The sequence below is a fragment of the Leishmania major genome, chromosome 10 (assembly GCF_000002725.2).
Source record: "Leishmania major strain Friedlin complete genome, chromosome 10".
In the NCBI taxonomy this organism is placed as follows: Eukaryota; Euglenozoa; class Kinetoplastea; order Trypanosomatida; family Trypanosomatidae; genus Leishmania; species Leishmania major.
In genome coordinates, this window is record NC_007251.2 from 193,513 (window position 1) to 211,488 (window position 17,976).

A 17,976-nucleotide genomic window follows, 5' to 3' on the forward strand; every position below is an offset into this window, starting at 1 on the left:
CAAGGGCAGCGCACTGTGAGACGGTGGGCGGGCAGCGTGCGAAGCAGAAGCCGTGCGCCGGTAACGGGGGCGGCGCATGCGCTGTAACCCGTGTGTCCACGGCTGCCTCGCAGTACGTGATGGCACCTGTGGCAGGGCAATGCGGTGTGGTGAGGGGGCGGGAGAGGGCACGAGTGAACTCGTGTTGTGTGGCAGAGAAGGGAACACACGTTGCCGAGATGGCGTTCTCCCCTTGTGTCCCTCGCAGGTTCCCTCGATTTTGTGTGTTCAAGCTAGGAAAAGGCCTTGCGTTCCTCTCCTCTCCTCTCTCGCGTAAGGATATGTGGTCGCCCCTCTCACGCCACAATTCCCGTCATCCTCTCCCCCACCCCACCTTTGAAACGGAACTCAGCCCCGTCTTTACTGGCGAGCCCGTCCTGCAAGATGTCCGCCGTGGTGCCGAAGTTTATCGACGAGCCCAGCAGCGTCGTGGCGGTTGCTGTGGACGGCCTCTGTGAGCTGAACAACCATGTGAAGAAGATAGAGAACACCAACGTTGTCGTCTCGTGTTGTCTAGATCCGACCAAGGTCCTGCTGCTCTGTGGCGGCGGCTCCGGCCACGAACCGGCTCACTCCGGGTTCGTCGCTGAGGGCTGGCTGAGCGCGGCGGTATGCGGCAGCGTCTTCGCCTCCCCGCCCACGGCGCACGTGAGCGCCGGCATAGAGTACCTGGCCAAGCGCCAGGGACCTGATGGTCCAGGCATCCTCGTCATCATCAAAAACTACGCTGGTGACATTCTCAACTTCGAGTACGCCGTCTGTCAAGCCCGTGCAGAGGGAATTCAAGTCGAAACAGTGCTGGCGGCCGATGATGCAGTGTTCGGCACTAAAGATATATCGAAGCGTCGCGGTGTGGCGGGGTGCTGCCTCCTCTACAAAATCCTCGGCGCTGCTGCAGCGCGTGGTTGGTCGCTGACGCAGCTGAAGGCGCTCGCTGACCGCGTCTCACGCAACATGCGATCCATCGGTGCCTCGCTCTCGTCCTGCTCGCTGCCGGGCAACCCGGCCTCGTCGGTGATACCCTCCGGAACGGTTGAGGTGGGGCTGGGCATCCATGGAGAGAAGGGACTCTTCCAGATCCCCTTCCAAGGCGCAGCGTCCCTCGTCCACTTCCTCGTTGGGATTGTGACGGGCAAGGGAGAAGCAGGTGCTTCCGGCAAGACCACCGCCATCCACTCCAGTGTCAAGGCTCTCTTGCTGGTGAACAACCTGGGTGGGACAACGGACCTGGAGATGTCTACCCTTGCGCACCACGCCTTGCGCGAACTTGCTGCCGCGCAGCTGACTGTTGTTGGAGTGCACAGCGGTCGCCACATGACATCGTTGGACATGCACGGCTTCTCGCTGACGCTGCTCATAGTCGAGGACGAGAGGGACCTGGAGTTTATGCTCAATACGAACGCGTTGCAGAAGCCGCTCATGAACTTCCACGCGCCGCAGTTGAGCGGTGCGACGGTTCCGGGGCCGCTGACTGCGCTGCAGCTGGCACGGCAAGAGGCGGAGGCAGCAGGGCGCGCAGCAGCCACGCCCACCGGCAGCCCCCTCTGCGCCGCTGTGCAGCGCGTCTTCGAGAAGCTCATGACGATGGAGGCCTACTTCAACGGCCTGGACGCGGAGGTAGGCGACGGCGACCTCGGCAGCGGCGTGCATCGCTCGGCAATTGCGGTGCTGGAAATGCTGCCTTACCTACCGTGGGAGGCCGACATGCGGCGGACCTTCACGCTCATCTCCAAAGCCGTCGCCGACGCCTTCGCCGGCACCTCTGGCCCGCTCTACGGTGCGCTGCTCATCGGCGGCGGCAACGCCGCGGTGCAGGCGCTGAAGAGCGGTGGCGCAGTTGAGGCGGTGCGCGCGGCACTCGCGCACGGCAGCCACAATGTGCAGGAGCTCAGCGGCGCGCGTCGGGGCGATCGCACGATGGTGGACGTGCTGGAGGGCATGCGCGTGTGCCCGGCCGTCGCAGCGGCAGCGACGACGCCGGAGCTGCTCAAGGCGTGCCACGAAGCGGCGCGCGCGGCCGCCGACGCGACGGCGATGCTTCCCGCCCAGCTCGGCCGCAGTCGCTACATGGAGGGAAAGGAGATCGGCAAGAAGGACCCGGGCGCGGAGCTCGTGGTGGCCTGGGTCGAAGCGCTTGCCTCGGAGAGCAGCTGATCGGGAAGCCTGTCATTATATAGGTACTATTTGCGTGCTGTAAGTGGTATGTGACTGTGAGCGTGCCGCCATGTAAAGGTGGAGATGTCTTTGGGGCTGTTTGCTTTCCTTCACATGCTCTCGCTTCTTGTTCTTTACGCGGAGGAGTGCATGTCACTTCTACTTGGGTGTCTTACCGGTGCCATCGCGTCTCGCTCCGCCCCTCGGCTCTTGCGTTCTCGTCTTCTGATTTCTTGTTTTGTGGCGTGACGACTGCCTCCACACCGACCATGCCGCCTTGTCTGCCTCACAGTGGGAGTGGGGGTGGGGCGGCGAGGAGACGAGCCACGTACGCGTCCACCACCACCACCACCTCTTCTCTCTTTCCCTCGCGTGCATCGGCTTCCTTAGGACGTGTCTACTCAATCTTCCTGCGCCATGCGCCCCTCTCCTGCTCCGTAGCACACAGTCGCGCGTTGCTCTTGCCCTTTCCCTTGGCCTTTGTTCATGTGTGTTTGTGTGCCGGTTTACATGTCGGTGGTTGATGGTGACACTTTCAGGGCGGCCGGATCATCTCCCGGTTCCACGCACACTCATGTCCTTTCTTCATTCAAATATCTACAAAACACCTCCCGCGTGCTGGCGTGTGCAACCCCCAGCACAAGGTACAATATAAACGAGGGTATATAGAGAGAGAACGAAAACGTGCACTCTCTCTCTCTCTGTGTCTGTGTCTGTGAGTGTATGTATGTGGGGGGAGGGGGGGTATGTGTGTGTGTGTGTGGGGGGGGGGGGAGTGTCCACTTCCTAAAAGACGTGTTCCTCTTCTTGCGCGCACATCCGCCTCGTCTCCCTCTCCCTCGTACTCCTTCTCTTTTCTTGTGGATTTTTGTGCGGAGTGGAACGTCTTTCATGTACTCGAGACTGTCCTCGTCACTCATCGCTTGCGGGGGGTGGTCATGGTGGGGGGGGTGAGGTCGTCATGGGGTCTGCGCAGGCAAGAGACAGAGGGGGTTGGAGTGCAGAAGACGATGAAGGGACGGTGCTTCCGCAGCACAAAAGCGAGTGTGGGCGGACCTGTGCGAGAGCACTGCGAGTGGAGTGTGGGTGCAGAAGCGGACGAGCCCAGGGAGAGATGGAGGAATGGAGAAAGATGGCCCTACTCACCCTTCCTCCTCTTGGGTTTAGCGGGTTGCCGCACAGCGCACCCAAAGAAGAAGGGTATGGCGCCTCTCGTGCGCCAGTAGATGTGTTCATTGGTTGTGGGTGCCTCCCACGTCCCCAACCCGCTCCTCTGCAGTCGGACGTGGCGCGCGTCACTCCGCCCCCTGCTGCTATCATTGGGTTCGTCGGAAGAGAAAACGAATGGCACAAGAAAAAAAACGAGAAGAGCGCGAAGGATGCCTTCTGCGGCGTCACGCCTCTCAAGGGAAGAGGCGTTGCACGTTGCACTGCAGTCCGGGTCAGCACTCGCCCCATTCTCCAAAGGCTCACGCTCCGATGTTTCCTCAGTTTTCTGTTTGTGTCGCCCGGACACCTGTGTTGTGAGCTGCCACTTGAACATGCGTTCTTCCGGTGATAGGGGTTCATTGAAAAGGGAAGCACATCGCAGGGGCCTCCCTCTCCCCTCCCCTCCCCGCCTCATCTCTCTCTCTCTCTCTCTCTCTTTCTCTGACTGCGCGCCTTCCTTCTGTCTTCTGTTGTCCTCTCATCCAGCGTGTCCCACTGGACGATGTGTGGCACGTGCACACCCGCGCAAGCACGGAGAGCGGCGCACACTCACCACAAGGAATTAGAGAAGAGACTTGACACATACTAAGCGAAACGTCTGTGGATAGAGTCCGTTGCTTTCGCGCAGCCTTCACAATTTCAGAAGCAGCGGCACTGTTTTGTCTCTGTGTGTGAGGGTGTGTATGTCTGACGGGGTGTCGTCGTGCATCGTGCCTGCACTCCACCTCACCGTCTCGGCGAGGGTAGTCAGGAATCGGTACCCCACAAGAAAGCGAATAGAAGTGCCGTTGTTCCCCGCGATGTAGTGACGTCGCCGCCACCGGTGCAGGCAGAAGGGCAAGAGCACTCATCACCGTCGTCAGTGATGCTCTCTTGCAGCAGCGACGACGCAGACTTGTTCTGCTTGGCTCACCTCAATGAAGATGCAGCCCCCACACCGCCACCATCGTAACCGCCCTTGACGCAGGAGCGACTCCTGGCGCCGCAGCAATCTGCGTCGGACCGCAATCTCGTAGCACTGCCACCTGCGACTAAGACGGCACTGAGCACCAACGAACGACGAACGGGCACGATGGTGTTGGGTGCCGCTCATCTCGGTGTCGACACCAATCAGGCCATCAGGCAGCGCCAGGAGCGGGTGATGTCGTGGTTAGCCGGTACGTCTGCAACCCCCAACCCCCGCTAGACAGTGCGGACGATGGCGCCACCGACGCAGCACTTCGCGGCTCGGGAGTACCTGACGGGCCACACACACCTCCCCGGCTAGTGGCCGCATCCGTTCTCTCTCCTGATGTCGCCTCTGCGGTGCACCTCTTGCCCTCTTATGCAGGTTCTGCTGGCGTAGGCCTCCGCTCTCCGACTTGCATCGAGCGATCCTCGCATTCGGCTGTGGTACCGGTGTGGTGCGCGCACGACACCCGAGCGCAGGCATGCTGCTCTGCCACCGAGAGAGTCGGGGAGGGGGACGACAAGACATCATCAGCTGCACGGAGCGCGCCTCTGAGACAGACGAGATTGCTGGAGAGCAGCCGCGGCTGCAGCGGCGCGTGCTGCACGCCCCCTCGCTCGTCACCACACCCGTGGAGTCCGTCAGCGCTACACACGTGCGACGCGCAGGGGAGGGCGCCGGTAACTGCGTCAGACTAGCCGACAGTTTCTATCGCTCGAGACTCGCCGGGGCACACACACCGACGCCTCTGGCCTCGGTGATGTTGCCTTTCCTGGCTTCTTCGACACCGCAGCGACTGTCCGTTGTATGCGAATCGACGAAGGACTGCTCCGCCCCATCCCCAGCTCTGCCAAGGGGCCTTACGCGATGCAAAGAATCGAGGCGCACGGCCGGAGCCGCCGCTGCCTCTCTCCGTCCAGGAAGCTGTCACGGCCGCTTCCGCGCCGCGCGCCACCAGCAACCACGGCGACGGTGAAGACCCTATCGCTCTGCGGGTGTGCACGCTCTCCGGTCTCACACTGCGGGTAACGGCAGACCGGCGGTTGAGCGTGGCCGTAATGGCGCAGCGCGTGGCTCAGTACCTGAAATTGCGAGGAGCACAGGTGCAGCTGAAGTACGCCCGGACTGGCGTTATATTCGACGCGGGGACATCGGACGTCAGCGGTGTCGAGACCTCTTCGGCGACAGCGAACATGCAACTCTATGACCTCCCGGGGTTTCAATCTTCCGACGTGTTTGTTGTGCTCCTTTGGGCACAGCGGAGCGAGCCATCGCCGTTGGCGCTCTTACCGCCTCGACTGTCGGCGGCCGGGTGGCTAGCGGGCCGCTCCCCTTCTCCTAAGCCTTCGTCGGCGTCGTCCCCAGTGCGTCTGTCTCGCCGCCATGCCATCGCAGAGTCACCGCCCCCTCTGGCCAGTGAGCAGAGAGCTTGTGGTCTATGTGTCGATGCTTCTGTGCCGCCGCTGAAGCCTGAGCCAGCGTCTATCTCTCATCGAAGCAGCTCTGGCACCCGCTGTGCCCGGCTCATCACACCCTCGCGCGGTGTTACATCTTCCGTCTTACACCCGAAAGAGGGGAAGCACAGACGCCATGACACCGAGATGTGCTAGTTGATGACACAGCCGGTGTCCGTCGTGTCGCCGGCGCTGACAACCGCGCCTGTTGGGCGTGGGGTTGTCGTCTGCCAGTCAGGCGACCGCGCGGACTGCTGCGAGCACGTTTGCGGCGAATGACCCGGTGGGCGAGAGGGGTGGGACGCATGTCCGCTGGCTCCTATGGCTGCCCCCCCCCCCCTCCCCTTCCCTCCCCTCTCCTCCCCCTCTTGACCAGATCACAAGCACGCCGCATGTAGCGCAGCAGCACTTGCCGAAGTCGGAAATGTGGCTGTGCGGCACCGCCGTTTTTCTTTGTTCTTGTCGCGGTTTAGGGGGGAGCAGAGGCGTCCGTGCACATCATGATGCGTTCCTGCTTTGCCCGTTTTCTTTTTCTTGTGTGTGTGAGGGAGGGGGAGGGGGGGCTGCCTGTTGTGGCTGCTGATGCTGTTGCGGCTACTGCTGCTTTTCTATCTCGTTTGCCTCGCTACTCTCTGTTCTTCTTTCCCACCTTTTTTTTTCCGGGGATGAGGTGGCGGGGTGGCTGGCAGGGAGAGGGACGTTGTTTCGGTGGCTCTCACTTTTGGAGCGCTCGAGGTGTACCGTGAAGGTGTCGCACAAGCCCCCCCCCACACACACACACCACCACCACCCGTCTCTCTCTCTCTCTGCGTCCGTGCATGCGTGTGTGTATGTGTGTTCCTCCCGATCCGTTTTTATAAGGGCACCGAAGCGACGTTCTCGCAGACGCTGAAGATGTTGGCACATGTATTTGAGACGGGCTACTGGCGAAACAGAACCCAGAGGCGGTGTGAGGTCTGCTCACGTCGAGGCGTGTAGTGGGAGACCTGCCCGTGCCCCGGTGCAATAAACGGCATTGCGTGTGTTGTCCTTCCTCCTCCGCCGATTCGCCCCTTCCCTCCCAACTCCTTATCCCATCCTTCCTGTCCTCTGACCCTCCTCGAGCGCCAACGTCGACAGCTGCGAGTGATACAACGCGTATCGAAGGATACCGCCCCTGCCTGCCTCTGGTCCTCCTTGTCGCGCCGCACATCGACTAACAGGCAGTCTCTGTATCACCGACGCACGACTCACCTGCGCGCAATCGCATCTGTACACAGCCCATACACGCGGACGACTCATCTATACTCGCGTCAGTCTGCGCTTCACTTTATGTTTTCTTGTTTGTTTGTCGCTGTTGTCGTTTCCGCGCAGGCAACCGCTCGTGGCGCAGCGGCGCATCTGATCCGCGCGCGCGGGGTTGGCGACTTATCGTCTTTGCCCAACCCACTCGTATCTCAGCACACCCAACTCGCCAAGAGAAACGAGCCACTCGCGCATAGAATCGGAATGCCGTGTCCACCTGGAAGTGGCCTGGCCGTTGCGCTGGCGATCAGCGTCGGCACCATCCTCTTCCTCGGCGGCAACTTCCTGTACGAGTGGTACACGCAGCGCAGCGAGGGGGTGCAAGCTAAGGAGGCTGAGACGGGCTACTACCGCCTGCCACCGCCCAAAGACTGTGCAGCGGCGTGTGCGAACGCGATCGAGGAGGATCTGCTGGAGCAGAGCCTGGAGTTTGGCGGCGGTCTCACGCGGCAGGATGAGTACAGCAGCGGTCGCCGCAGTCGCCGTGGGATGTGCGTGTGCTGCTTTGAGCGGCGGCAGCGGTTCATGTTTGTGCTGTGCCGCCACATCTGCCTCTGCGAGCCCTGTCTCATGCAGGCTGCCCGTACCTACGAAGAAACGGTGTTGTTCGGGGCCTTTGATGGCCCGGTGAAGATGCCGTGCCTTGTGTGTCGCAAGGTCAGCTACGTTGTGAAGATATTTGCATCATAGAAGGGCCATCCCAATGCGGGTGTACATGTTCTTGCGTGGGTGAGTTGGAAGATGAAAATTCAGGGTGCGGCGTGTCGACGGTGGGGGTGGGAAGGGGGGAGGGGGGGGGCGTGCTCTGTTGTGCGTGTTTCCAGCGCTCATACATCACTGCACCGGACGCGAACGCACCCATCAATCCTCCTCCTTCTCCCTCTTATCCGTGCTGCTGTTTTCAATCCTCCTCGTTTGTTGCTGCTGTTGTTCAAAGTGATCTGCTCACTCTCGCGCTTCTTTTCCTCTCTCTCTGTGTGTATGTGTGTGTGTGGGGGGGGGGAGGGTCTTTTGGATCGACCCATGTGTCACCGCACATGTCACCACACGATGCATCCACGTCGGCCATGTTCGGCTCACGCAACGCGTGCCCTCTCTATCTCTTCGCTGGCGTGCGTGCGTGCGTGCGTCTCTTTATCGAGTGTGAGTGCTCTCCTCGCACGCGCGCGTATGTTGCCTCGGCCTGCCGTTCGACCCCGCGCACGGCGACGGACGGACGGACGGAAGAGAGGGCGAGGGATGGAAGGGCTGAAAGGCTCGCGCGACGATGCGATGTGTTGTGTTCGCCGGCGGCTCGCCATTTTGTTGGTTCTTTTCGTCGCACCCGAACCAAGAGGGCAGTGCCTTTGCCGGGAGGAAGACGGCGGGTGCAAAACGCCCCCGGGATGTCGGCTGGGAGGCTCGGCGCGATCCCACCCCTTGCACGCCTATCGGCCTTCTTTTTTTTTTGTGTGGTTTTGCAGTTGCTGTTCACTTTCTCATGCATGCGCACATGTAGATCGGCTGCCGATGTGGTAGGGACTACTGCTGCCACATGGAATACATGGCACGGGGCCAGCCCACCCACCCCATTTGGACGCACCGCAGTGAGCTGTCAGAGCTTCACTGCAAGCGAAAATTTGTGCGGCCTCGTGCAGCGCGAGCTCTCTGGTCGGTAGCCGCGCGAAGAGCCGTGCACCCGCTCTTTTTCTCTTCCTCTTCAATAAACAGACCTTCGCCTCATCAAACATCTCGCCGCCTCCTTTCGGGGCTCATGGACGCGCCCCTCTCCTCTATATCACCTCAACAGGTTTGACAAGGGGAGGGAGCACGCGACGCTTCGGGTGGAGCGCCGCACAGAAGTCCATCCTTCGTCACTTCGAAACCGAGAAGACGTGTGGATGCTTCAGCGTTTTTTTTTCTTCTCATCTTTTTGTTTATTTTGGTTGGCGCTGTCGGGCAGGCTTCCAGGTCGAGGGCTGTCGGGCACTTCTCGTTGCGGTGCGGGGGCCACACATGCATCAGTGGTTGGCAGGTTTCTCCTTTTCATCATTGGCTACACACATTCACTGTCCCGTCCCGTCCTGTTCCCGTGTGTGTGTGTGTGTGTGTGTGTGTGTGTATCTGCCCACCGCGTTGGACGCAGACTCAGAGAGCCGCACGCACAGGCTGTACTGAATCCGATGACGAAGAGAAGGATCACGTTCGGTCGGTGGAGGCGCCGCAGCTCGCAAGGCTTTCTTGACGGGTGCTGCTGCATTACTGATGTCTCGAGTGGTTTGTCTCTGTGGCAGCGACCGCCCGCGTGCCGCCATGAGCGGAATCTAACGACGGCTCGTCGTCGTCTTGCTCATCCGGTGCGAAAAACGCAAGGATGAAGATGACGAGGTCACCGCGAACAAAGAGGAGCAGTGGTATTGGAACCGATCATCTCTCCCCCTCCCTATCCCCCCCCCTCACGCAATGTCCTCGTAATCGATGAGGACGAGCTCATGAACGCGGGCAACGACGTGTCGGCCATTAAGTGCATCGTGGTTGACGGGGCGATGCGTGTGCTGCTGTGAGCGTGCCCCAAAACTCATGCTTTTCGAATGTCTGCATCTGTGCCTGTACAATGCAGGCCGGATTTGCATCGGGCTGTGCCCTACGTGGGCACGAGGCGGCGCGGTGAGTCTGCCGGACCGATGAGGTTTTCGCGTCCACTGTGCCGCGAGGTCGGCCCAGTCGTCAAGAGCTTCTATGCTTACCTGGCACTCAAGTCTCCGTTTGGCACCCACGCTGAAAAGAAGTCGTCGGCGAAGCAACCCACGCCCAAGCGCAGTTGCTGCCGTCGGCTGATGTGCTGCCCTTCCTTTATTACTCCATTTTGTGTTTCGCGTGGCGGTTTTTTGTACACCTCATCATCGGAAGCTGTCTCGATCATGCACATACGGCCATTTCCCTGCTCTTCACCTCTGCCTCACAACCTCCATCGGCTCGCTGCGCACACACGCCGCGGGGAAAGCCTCCCTTAAGGCTTCTGCTCTGTTGTCTCTCTCGGACTTGCGTTGTGCCGGCCTCCTGCTGTCGTGGTGTTTTCGTCTTCCCTTTGCTCGCACATTTGTTTTTTTTTCTGTGATGGTGTGGCGTACACACTTACTCTACTGCGTATTGGCGTCTGTGCATATGTGCGTTTGGTTGTTGCCGGCGCAGCAGTAACTGCTGCTGTTGCTGCCTCTCTTCCCTCCTTCCTTTGCCCCCCCCCTCCCGTTATACGCTCGCCAACTCGCATCCCTGTGCTCGCCAGAAGAGACGTTACTCGTGGCTGTTGATGTCATCGTCATTGTCAGTGCCTTTCTTCTCTCTTTCTTCCGCTTGCCTTTGGCCTCTCTCCCCCTCCCCCTCCACCCCTTCTCCTGTCGGCGGTGTTTGCCGTTCTCGTGCCCCCAAAGCACTGGCGTTGTTCTTCCGCACGCGCGCGTGCACCCAGCACACCGAGCCAATCACGACAGACATCACGCACACACAGACAGGCAGAGAGATGGCAGGGGGAGGGGGAGGGCGTGCATCGAGTCTCACCGTGCGAAGCGTTACGTGTCGGCGGCTGTGTTCTGTGCTCTCTGTCGCGACGGGGAAGAGGGGGGAAGGAGAAGAGGCCGCGCGAAGCAAATTGGCGATCAGTGTGGCGTCTGCTTCACTGCTAAGGTGGACGATAGACTTGCTTCCTGGCCCTCTCGTGTTTGTGCACTCGCACTTGCACACCACCAACGCCGCGCCACGGGTGCGCGTCGACGGACTTGTCAAGCGCGACTTCGCCCTCTATGTCCCCCATGTATTCTGATTTTGGTACTCTCTCTCTCTCTCCTGCTCCGATGCGGCGCGGGGGAAATGTTTCCTGCGTGCACATACACACACACACACACACACATATATATATATATACACATCTAGATATACATATACATACATATACACGCGCGCAGTGTTTTTTTCGCTGTTTTCGAGTACCCAAACGCGATCTGACCATCACGCCCCAAATCACCCGCTGGCCCACATAATACCGTCGCTCCAGCTCTGGACTTTTTGCCTCTCGTTCAGCCAACTATCACAGCCGCCGATGCCGCCACGGCGAGAGGACAACAGCGATCACCGCCGGCGGAGGCATGTCAACAACGCTGAAAATGAAGACCCGCGCAGAAAGCGAGGCAGTGACAGAAGCATAGGCGCTGCTATGGCCTTGGCCTTCAGTGCCGGCGCCTTGGTGTTCGCAGGCGCTAGCGCACTCTACTCCTGGTACACCCAAGAAACGGCCCAGCGTGACCAGGGCTACTACTGCCTCCCACCGCGGGACAGCGACACCGCAGGCGAAACGGGAGCGGCCGCGGCGTTCAAGTCGTCGTTCCTCACTGCCTCTGCCGCCGCTGACGGGGCGAGGGAAACAGCGGCAAAGGATGTGCCGTCGCACAGCTCAGACGCGCTCTCTGAGGGATGCGGTGTGTCGTTCTCCGGCGAGGTGGACGGCGGTCACCCGTGCGTCTGCTGCCTCGAGCGCCACCAGTCCTTCATGTTTGTGCAATGCCGCCACATCTGCCTCTGTGAGCCATGTCTTATCCAGCTTGGCCGGGCCTACGAGGACAACAAGCTGCGTGCCCACTTCGACGGACCAGTGCGAATGCCGTGCCCTGTTTGTCGGACCGTCGGTTATATTGTGAAGATATTTGCATCATAGTTGCCCGCTCGTGCGTGAGGTGTGTGTGTGTGTGTGTGCATGCCCCCCCCCCCTCCCTCCCCCCCCACACACACACAAAAGAAACGAAATGGCCCCATGCGGCACACGCGGGCACATGGTCACTGCCTGATTTTTTTTCTTTTTCCCTCGTTGATGTTGTATGTTGCGGTGATGCTCGCGTTGCTTGTCGGTCACTCGGTGTCTCGCTCTCCCTTCTCTCTCCGTGTGCCTTTACGACGTTTCCTTTGCTATGGCGAGCGGTGGTGGCGGTCACCGCGCTGCCTTGTTGGTTTTCCATCCGCTTGTCTGCACTGCATTCTTTGTGTGCTTCTTCATTGCTGCTGCTGCTGCCGGTGTGGTGCCCTCGTCTGTGTGGTCGCCTCCTTCTGTGTGTCCTCCCCCCCCCTTTTTTTGCTTCTTTGGCCTTCATTTGGGGCCACGGTCACTGGGACTCACTTCACGCCACCCTTCTCGCGGCTCCACGCGCCGTAGTGGCATTCCCTCAGCACACGCATGCTCTGTGCTGTTCCGTTGTGTGTGTGTGTGTGTGTATGTTCTTGCTACTCTGCTTCTTGTGCGCCATGACGCGTGGCCCCTCGACGATGCCTTGTCATGGAAGGCGTGGGTGCTCATACCTTGGTGGAGGGCAGAAGCTAGGGGGTGGGCGTGGCAGAACACATGAATATATATATATATATATAACGAAGCTCGTGCTGCTTTACTTGACGCGACGTCTTCAGTTTTCCCTGCCCTTCTCCGTCGCGCCTGCATCTGGATCCCTGGCAGCTTTCGTAGAGAAAGGGGAGGATACAAAATACAGGAAAAATGTACGCCACAGACACCTACTTGAAAGTTTCCGCTCCGGATATGCCTGGATACATCTACATATATATCATGTGCCCGTGTTACCCGAGCGGGCCGTAACACGAAAGTGGCACGGTGGGCACAATCATGTCTGTTGTCCCCTCCACTCCTCCGAGATGCTCAGGCAAGCGGCGTGTGTACAGACAGGAGAGGCAGCATGCACCGAGTGCGACCTCCATCATTACTTGGTGGTACCAGTCCGCCGGATCCCTCCTCGCTGCGATAATGCACGAGGCTACATGTGGGCAGGTCGCCCATTCCTTTTCTTGCCCCCTCCCCTCTCCGCTCCTCCTCTTCACCCCCTCTCCCGTCTCGCCTTCCCTCATCAGCGGATCCCATTATGCCCACCCGCTCCGACCTCCACTTCGCGGCTCTTCGCAGCTGCGGCTGCGCGGCTTTGGGCGTTGTGTTGCTTGCCTGCTTTCTCCTGCGTCCGTACACGCACTGCGCGGAATCAAGCCTCCCCTCCCCCCTCCTCTCTCTCCGGTCGCTGCTTGCATCATCTTTTTTTGTGCACGTTTTTTTTTTGTTGGTTTGTTGAGCCCCGCCAACCAAACTCTCACCGGCTCTGTCTGTCTGTCTGTCTCTCTCTCTCTCTCTCTGTCTCCTCCTCCTCACCTCCCGGCCCTTCCACGCCTCCCGCACCTTTCCGTGTGCCTTCTTCAACTGCCATCCACATCCGCGACTTTCAACCGACTCGGTGTCTCTCTCTACCAGCTACAGATGTGCGTGTGTATTCTATGGTGCAAGAGGAAGGGCGCCTACTGGACAGGAGATGCCAGATGACGAACTCTCGCCCACTTGCGCGCTCTCTTCACTGCCTCCTCCCCTCTCCCCTCCTGCCGAAGCGAGCACGCGCGCGCGCGAATCCTTGTTGGTAGTGAAATCTTCTTCGTTGTATGCCGATCGTGGTGCACCTCACTCGAGGCATAACCCTGCCACGAGATTGGGGGAAAGGTCCAAGAGTTTTTTTGCTCAGTCGAGGAGTGGTGTTCATTCGGCCTGTCAGTGTCACTGGTAGTTTCCATCCACTGTGAGAAAGGGCCCCTCCCACCGCAGTGGACCTCATGGGGCGGCCCCTTCTCTCTCCCTCTCTCGTGATGCTCCTTGTCCTAACCTCCAGAGGAAGGCCCCCGCTCACCCCCCAGTAAGGCCAGAAGGTGGAGGCACCGGCGGCTCCACACACTCGCCAGTACACACATACATCGTATCCGCGTATCGCTGCTCTGAAAGAAGACGCACTCTATTTCTGCCGGTGCGGCCCTTGGCGTAAGCAGCACGATCGCACGCACCACCCTCCTAGAAGTCGGACAGACGGAGACGAATATGCCGACTCGCTCAACGGACTCGGTGTTGCTCTCTTTCTCACCCGCTTCTCCTCATACCCTGGGCGCGGAAAGGAAGTGCATGCATGCATGTGTGTCTCTGTATAGGTGTGCATCCTTACGTACCTCTTGTACATCAGCTGCCACCTTGGCGTCGTGTGTTCTGCGCGTGTGCCACTTTATGCCTGTGCTCCCTTTCGCTCTCGGCCATTTTCTGCCGGCGAATGCCCCTGAGTCGATGCAGGCGTCTCCGCGAAGGCGTCTGCGCGCATCACGGTGTGTACCCCGTCGCCTCATTCGACCCGCTAGCCGTGGGGGATCTCCTATGAGCGTCGCTCGCTGGCAAAACTACGAGACCAGCCTGGAAGAAAACATGAGGGCGTCGTACGTGACATTCATTCTCAGCTACTACCCCAGCCTGGACCGCAACCTGCCTCGACCCCCGCGACACAGTTGCCATGCGGTGTACCGTCCAGGAGGGCGTGTCACGGTCAGTGACTGGAGTAGCAGCTGCTGCTGCAACACTCTGGACGGCAACTGAGCTGTCGCCATCTACAGGGTCGACTTGCCCGATTCCGTTGGCGTTCGCAGCCGCCCACCCTCTCGCCAGACTGGCAACGGAGAAGAGCATTGCCGGATGCCGTGCATGCGGTGTGCTGGTGTGGCACCGCCCGCGGTATGCGAGCACGGCAGATGCGTCCACCTTGTCCTCCGCCTGCTCTGCCCATCCGTTGTCGAGGCCTCTATCCGCGAATGGCGCACTAGCAGAGCAGAGTAACGGAAACAATGCGCACAGCGCCTGTTGCCGCAGCGGTGACCAACGAAACAGCTCTCGCTCACCGTTGGCATCCTCGTTGTCGTCGCGGACAGACCCCGGGCCTGTAGGTCCACCGCCGGCCCTCTGCGTTCGCAGGGACGCCGTCTTCACCTCGCAGGTGGCGCAGCGGCGAGACCTCCACGGAGAGAACAGCAGCCTTAGGGAAACGGACGAAGAGATGATGCTGCTCAGCCCCCGTCGCATCCAGGCGTCAAGGGTGCCAACGTGCATCCTCGTCCCGCCAACGGCGAAGCGGCAACTTGGCGGTTGACGGCACGACATGTCCGCCGCAGCGACCGTTGGTGTTGCCCACTGAATCCAAGACAGTAGTGCTGCTGCACACCTACAAGGAGGCTGCGAGGGAGCTCGAAGAGGAGACGAAGCAGGCGAACACCGAGCAGGGAAGGCGCGGGGTTGCTACGACTAATCCCACATCGGCGACCTGACAGGCATTGCAACCGCTGCTGTCGTGGCTAGAGAGTCGCGTGCGACCAGTGCAGTCGCGTCTTCACCGCGAATGCGCAGAATGCCGCATGGGTGACGGCGCCAGTAACACGGCAGTTGGGAGGCGTGGCCTCTCAGATGGCAAGGGCGCTTCGCCTCTTCGTGTCCCCCACCGACGATGCCGCGGCAGCGTCGCCGACGTGAGGCCGCTGCAAAATAACGAACACCGCTGAATATTCTCAAAAGTGCAGCATCCGTGCAGTGATGTCCGCACGCTGTCATGGAGGCTGGGCTCTGCGGCCTCAGCAACGGCTCGCCGCTCCCGTTTTCCTCCCATACTTTTTTGAACTCACTGGGTCACCGCCGTACCGGCGGCAGTGCCCTCGCCTCGTTTCAACCCCCCTTTTGTTTCCCGTGGGCAGCCACTGTGGGGCCTTGGACAGCAGCGGCGTGATAGCGGGCTCCTCGAGCTGTCCAGCCTGGAGGACGTTGGGGCCCGCACCGCACCGACTAACTCCGTCGCGAACGCGTCAACAGGCTTCAGGCACGATGCGAATGACGCGGATGTGCAGCGCCACGGCGATGAGCCCCTGAGCCGACGACGAGGCGATGCCTCGTCTCCTGCAACGCGGCTACTCGCCTCGCTTCCGGTGCCCCTCCTACCTCCCCACACGTTAGACCTCAGCCTTCGCACAGATCTGGGTTCTTTGGAGGACAGTCTATCACGGTGGGCAGCCGCAGGACTACTGCACTGCCTTCGCCGACTGAGTTTGATAGAGTGCCGGCAGCTGCAGCACCTTCGATGGCTCTCAGACATGCCAGCCGATTCGCTGGAGGTACTGAACATTTCAGGCTGCGATGCACTGCTTCATCTGCGCCCCATGTGGCGGCTCTCGTCGCTGCGGCAGCTGAAGGCAGCACAGCTGTATCAGCTGGGGCGTCTGGGTTGGTGGGGCAACGCTGCTAACGTGGATACGTCCTTGACAGGGCGGACCACCGGCGGTGACTCCGTCTGTGACTAGCCAGCATATCTGGAGGAGCTGGGCCTCTCGTGCACGCAGCGACGCACACGCCCCACCGCAGACTTTGCCTGTATCGGACTGCTCGACCGGCTGCGGCGGCTCTCTGTTGCCGCTCCTCAAGAGGAGCAATCGGCGCGAGCAGCCTCGATGCAACAGTCACGCATGCCGGGCACCCCTTGCAGTCTCGCGCGGCTGCATTCGACACTCCGCTACTTGAATGTATCGGGCTGTAAGGCGCTGGTGGACGACTCAGCCGTGGGCAGCCTTAAGCATCTGGTGCACCCGCACGCCCCTTTCACCAGCATGCGCTGCGTGCAGTGGATACGCAGATGCCGCTTGCTAAGGGTGCTGGATCTCGCTAGCTCACCGTGCTGTGTAGGGGGCGGCCAAGGCGACTCTGGAGGCGGGGCTGCAGCAGTGCTTGCCGGTGCTGGAGCTCCTGAACAGCAGATCAGTGGATGAGTTGTCACCGCGTGCTCGTAGGAACGCGTACGGCAGGGTGCAGCCGCGATCTCCCGCGGTCGCGTGTGATTTCTTTCTCTTGGGGGAGGAGAGGAAGTGTGTGTGTGTGTGTGTGTGTGTGTGTGCGGTGGTACAAACGGACAGGCAAAGACCCGTATCGGATGGCACGCACGCACACGCACACAGACACGCTGCTGCGGCTGCTCCCACTCCTCGAAGACTTCGAGAAGGGAAGAGAAATAGAAAGGAAGGTAAAATGGTGGTGTCAGAGGTATGTGCTTGTGAAGTCAGGTCAGGAGGAGGAGGAGGAAGGGCCTGGGAGTATGAAGACGCCCTCCTTGTCACCTGCACTCCGCTTGCTTGTGGGGGAGGGCGGAGGGAGAGAGTGAACGGGTCGGCAAAGCGTGAGACGAACTCCTCGTCCCGTTCAGCCCCGTCACTCCGCCCCCTCCCTTCCTTCCCTCTCTTCCTATCTCCCTGCTCCTCGTCTGCTATTTCGCTGATCGTTTCACGCCTGTTCGAATTGTTTGTTGATCCTGTGTTCGCTTCCCCTCGTCCGCCTCCTTTTCCGTTCTTCCCCGCCGTGCACACGCACACACATGTATGTCTGTGCTTCTGTGGGACGGACGGTCTCTCTGCATGTATCCGTCTCCCATCTCTTCGGGGCGTGTTGGGGCAGACGGCCGAGGCCGTGTTTCTCAGTCCTCTCCTCCTTTACCACCCCCCCCACCCCCCCCTCCCTCACACACACACACACACATACACACTACACATCAACCTTCTGTTTTTTTTTTTTTGCGGTGTACTTCGCTCTCTCGAGCACAACTCCCGCCCCCTCGCTCCATCTTCTCACTCTGCCGCACGCGTCCTCGCCACTGCCACAATCAACGCACCGTTGTACACATCCTAAGCGCCTGCCACACACACTTCTCTCAGAAAAGTGAACCGATAAGCAGTCCAGCAGGGATCTCGTCAGCTCTTCCTCCGCGCGTACTCTGCAAGAAGCGAAACGAAATGCCGTCTGGAAATGGATGTCGTGCCAACCAGCGCCGTGAGCGCGAGATGAAGAAGACGCAGGGCGCCGGCGTCAAGCACACTTCCGAGGACATGAAGAAGCACGAGCAGAGCAAGAACGCCATTCAGTGCAAGGTTTGCCTTCAGGGCTTCCCCCGCACGGTGCGCCGCCCGGAGCTGGAGCAGCACTTCGAGAAGCACGCAAAAATTGGCAAGTGCTTCGCGGAGGTGTTCCCCGACTTTACGGAGTAA

The 17,976-nt window shown here is 60.2% G+C and overlaps 4 protein-coding genes and 1 pseudogene across 4 annotated transcripts, besides 1 other annotated feature; all 5 read left to right on the top strand.

Moving 5' to 3' along the window:
• Window positions 1-423: 423 nt before the first annotated feature.
• Window positions 424-2,193, top strand: LMJF_10_0420 (dihydroxyacetone kinase 1-like protein; the record flags this gene model as incomplete). Its single annotated transcript, XM_001681320.1, has 1 exon — window positions 424-2,193. One exon carries the CDS (start codon window positions 424-426, stop codon window positions 2,191-2,193), a length of 1,770 nt encoding a protein of 589 aa, XP_001681372.1.
• A 1,030-nt stretch (window positions 2,194-3,223) lies between these two features.
• Window positions 3,224-5,323, top strand: LMJF_10_0425 (annotated as a pseudogene).
• Window positions 3,224-5,323: a sequence feature.
• Window positions 5,324-7,293: 1,970 nt separating this feature from the next.
• Window positions 7,294-7,779, top strand: LMJF_10_0430 (hypothetical protein; the record flags this gene model as incomplete). Its single annotated transcript, XM_001681321.1, has 1 exon — window positions 7,294-7,779. One exon carries the CDS (start codon window positions 7,294-7,296, stop codon window positions 7,777-7,779), a length of 486 nt encoding a protein of 161 aa, XP_001681373.1.
• A 3,499-nt stretch (window positions 7,780-11,278) lies between these two features.
• LMJF_10_0440 (hypothetical protein) lies at window positions 11,279-11,776 on the top strand (the record flags this gene model as incomplete). Its single annotated transcript, XM_001681322.1, has 1 exon — window positions 11,279-11,776. The coding sequence occupies one exon, from the start codon at window positions 11,279-11,281 to the stop codon at window positions 11,774-11,776; it is 498 nt and encodes a 165-aa protein (XP_001681374.1).
• A 5,948-nt stretch (window positions 11,777-17,724) lies between these two features.
• LMJF_10_0450 (hypothetical protein) lies at window positions 17,725-17,976 on the top strand (the record flags this gene model as incomplete). Its single annotated transcript, XM_001681323.1, has 1 exon — window positions 17,725-17,976. The coding sequence occupies one exon, from the start codon at window positions 17,725-17,727 to the stop codon at window positions 17,974-17,976; it is 252 nt and encodes an 83-aa protein (XP_001681375.1).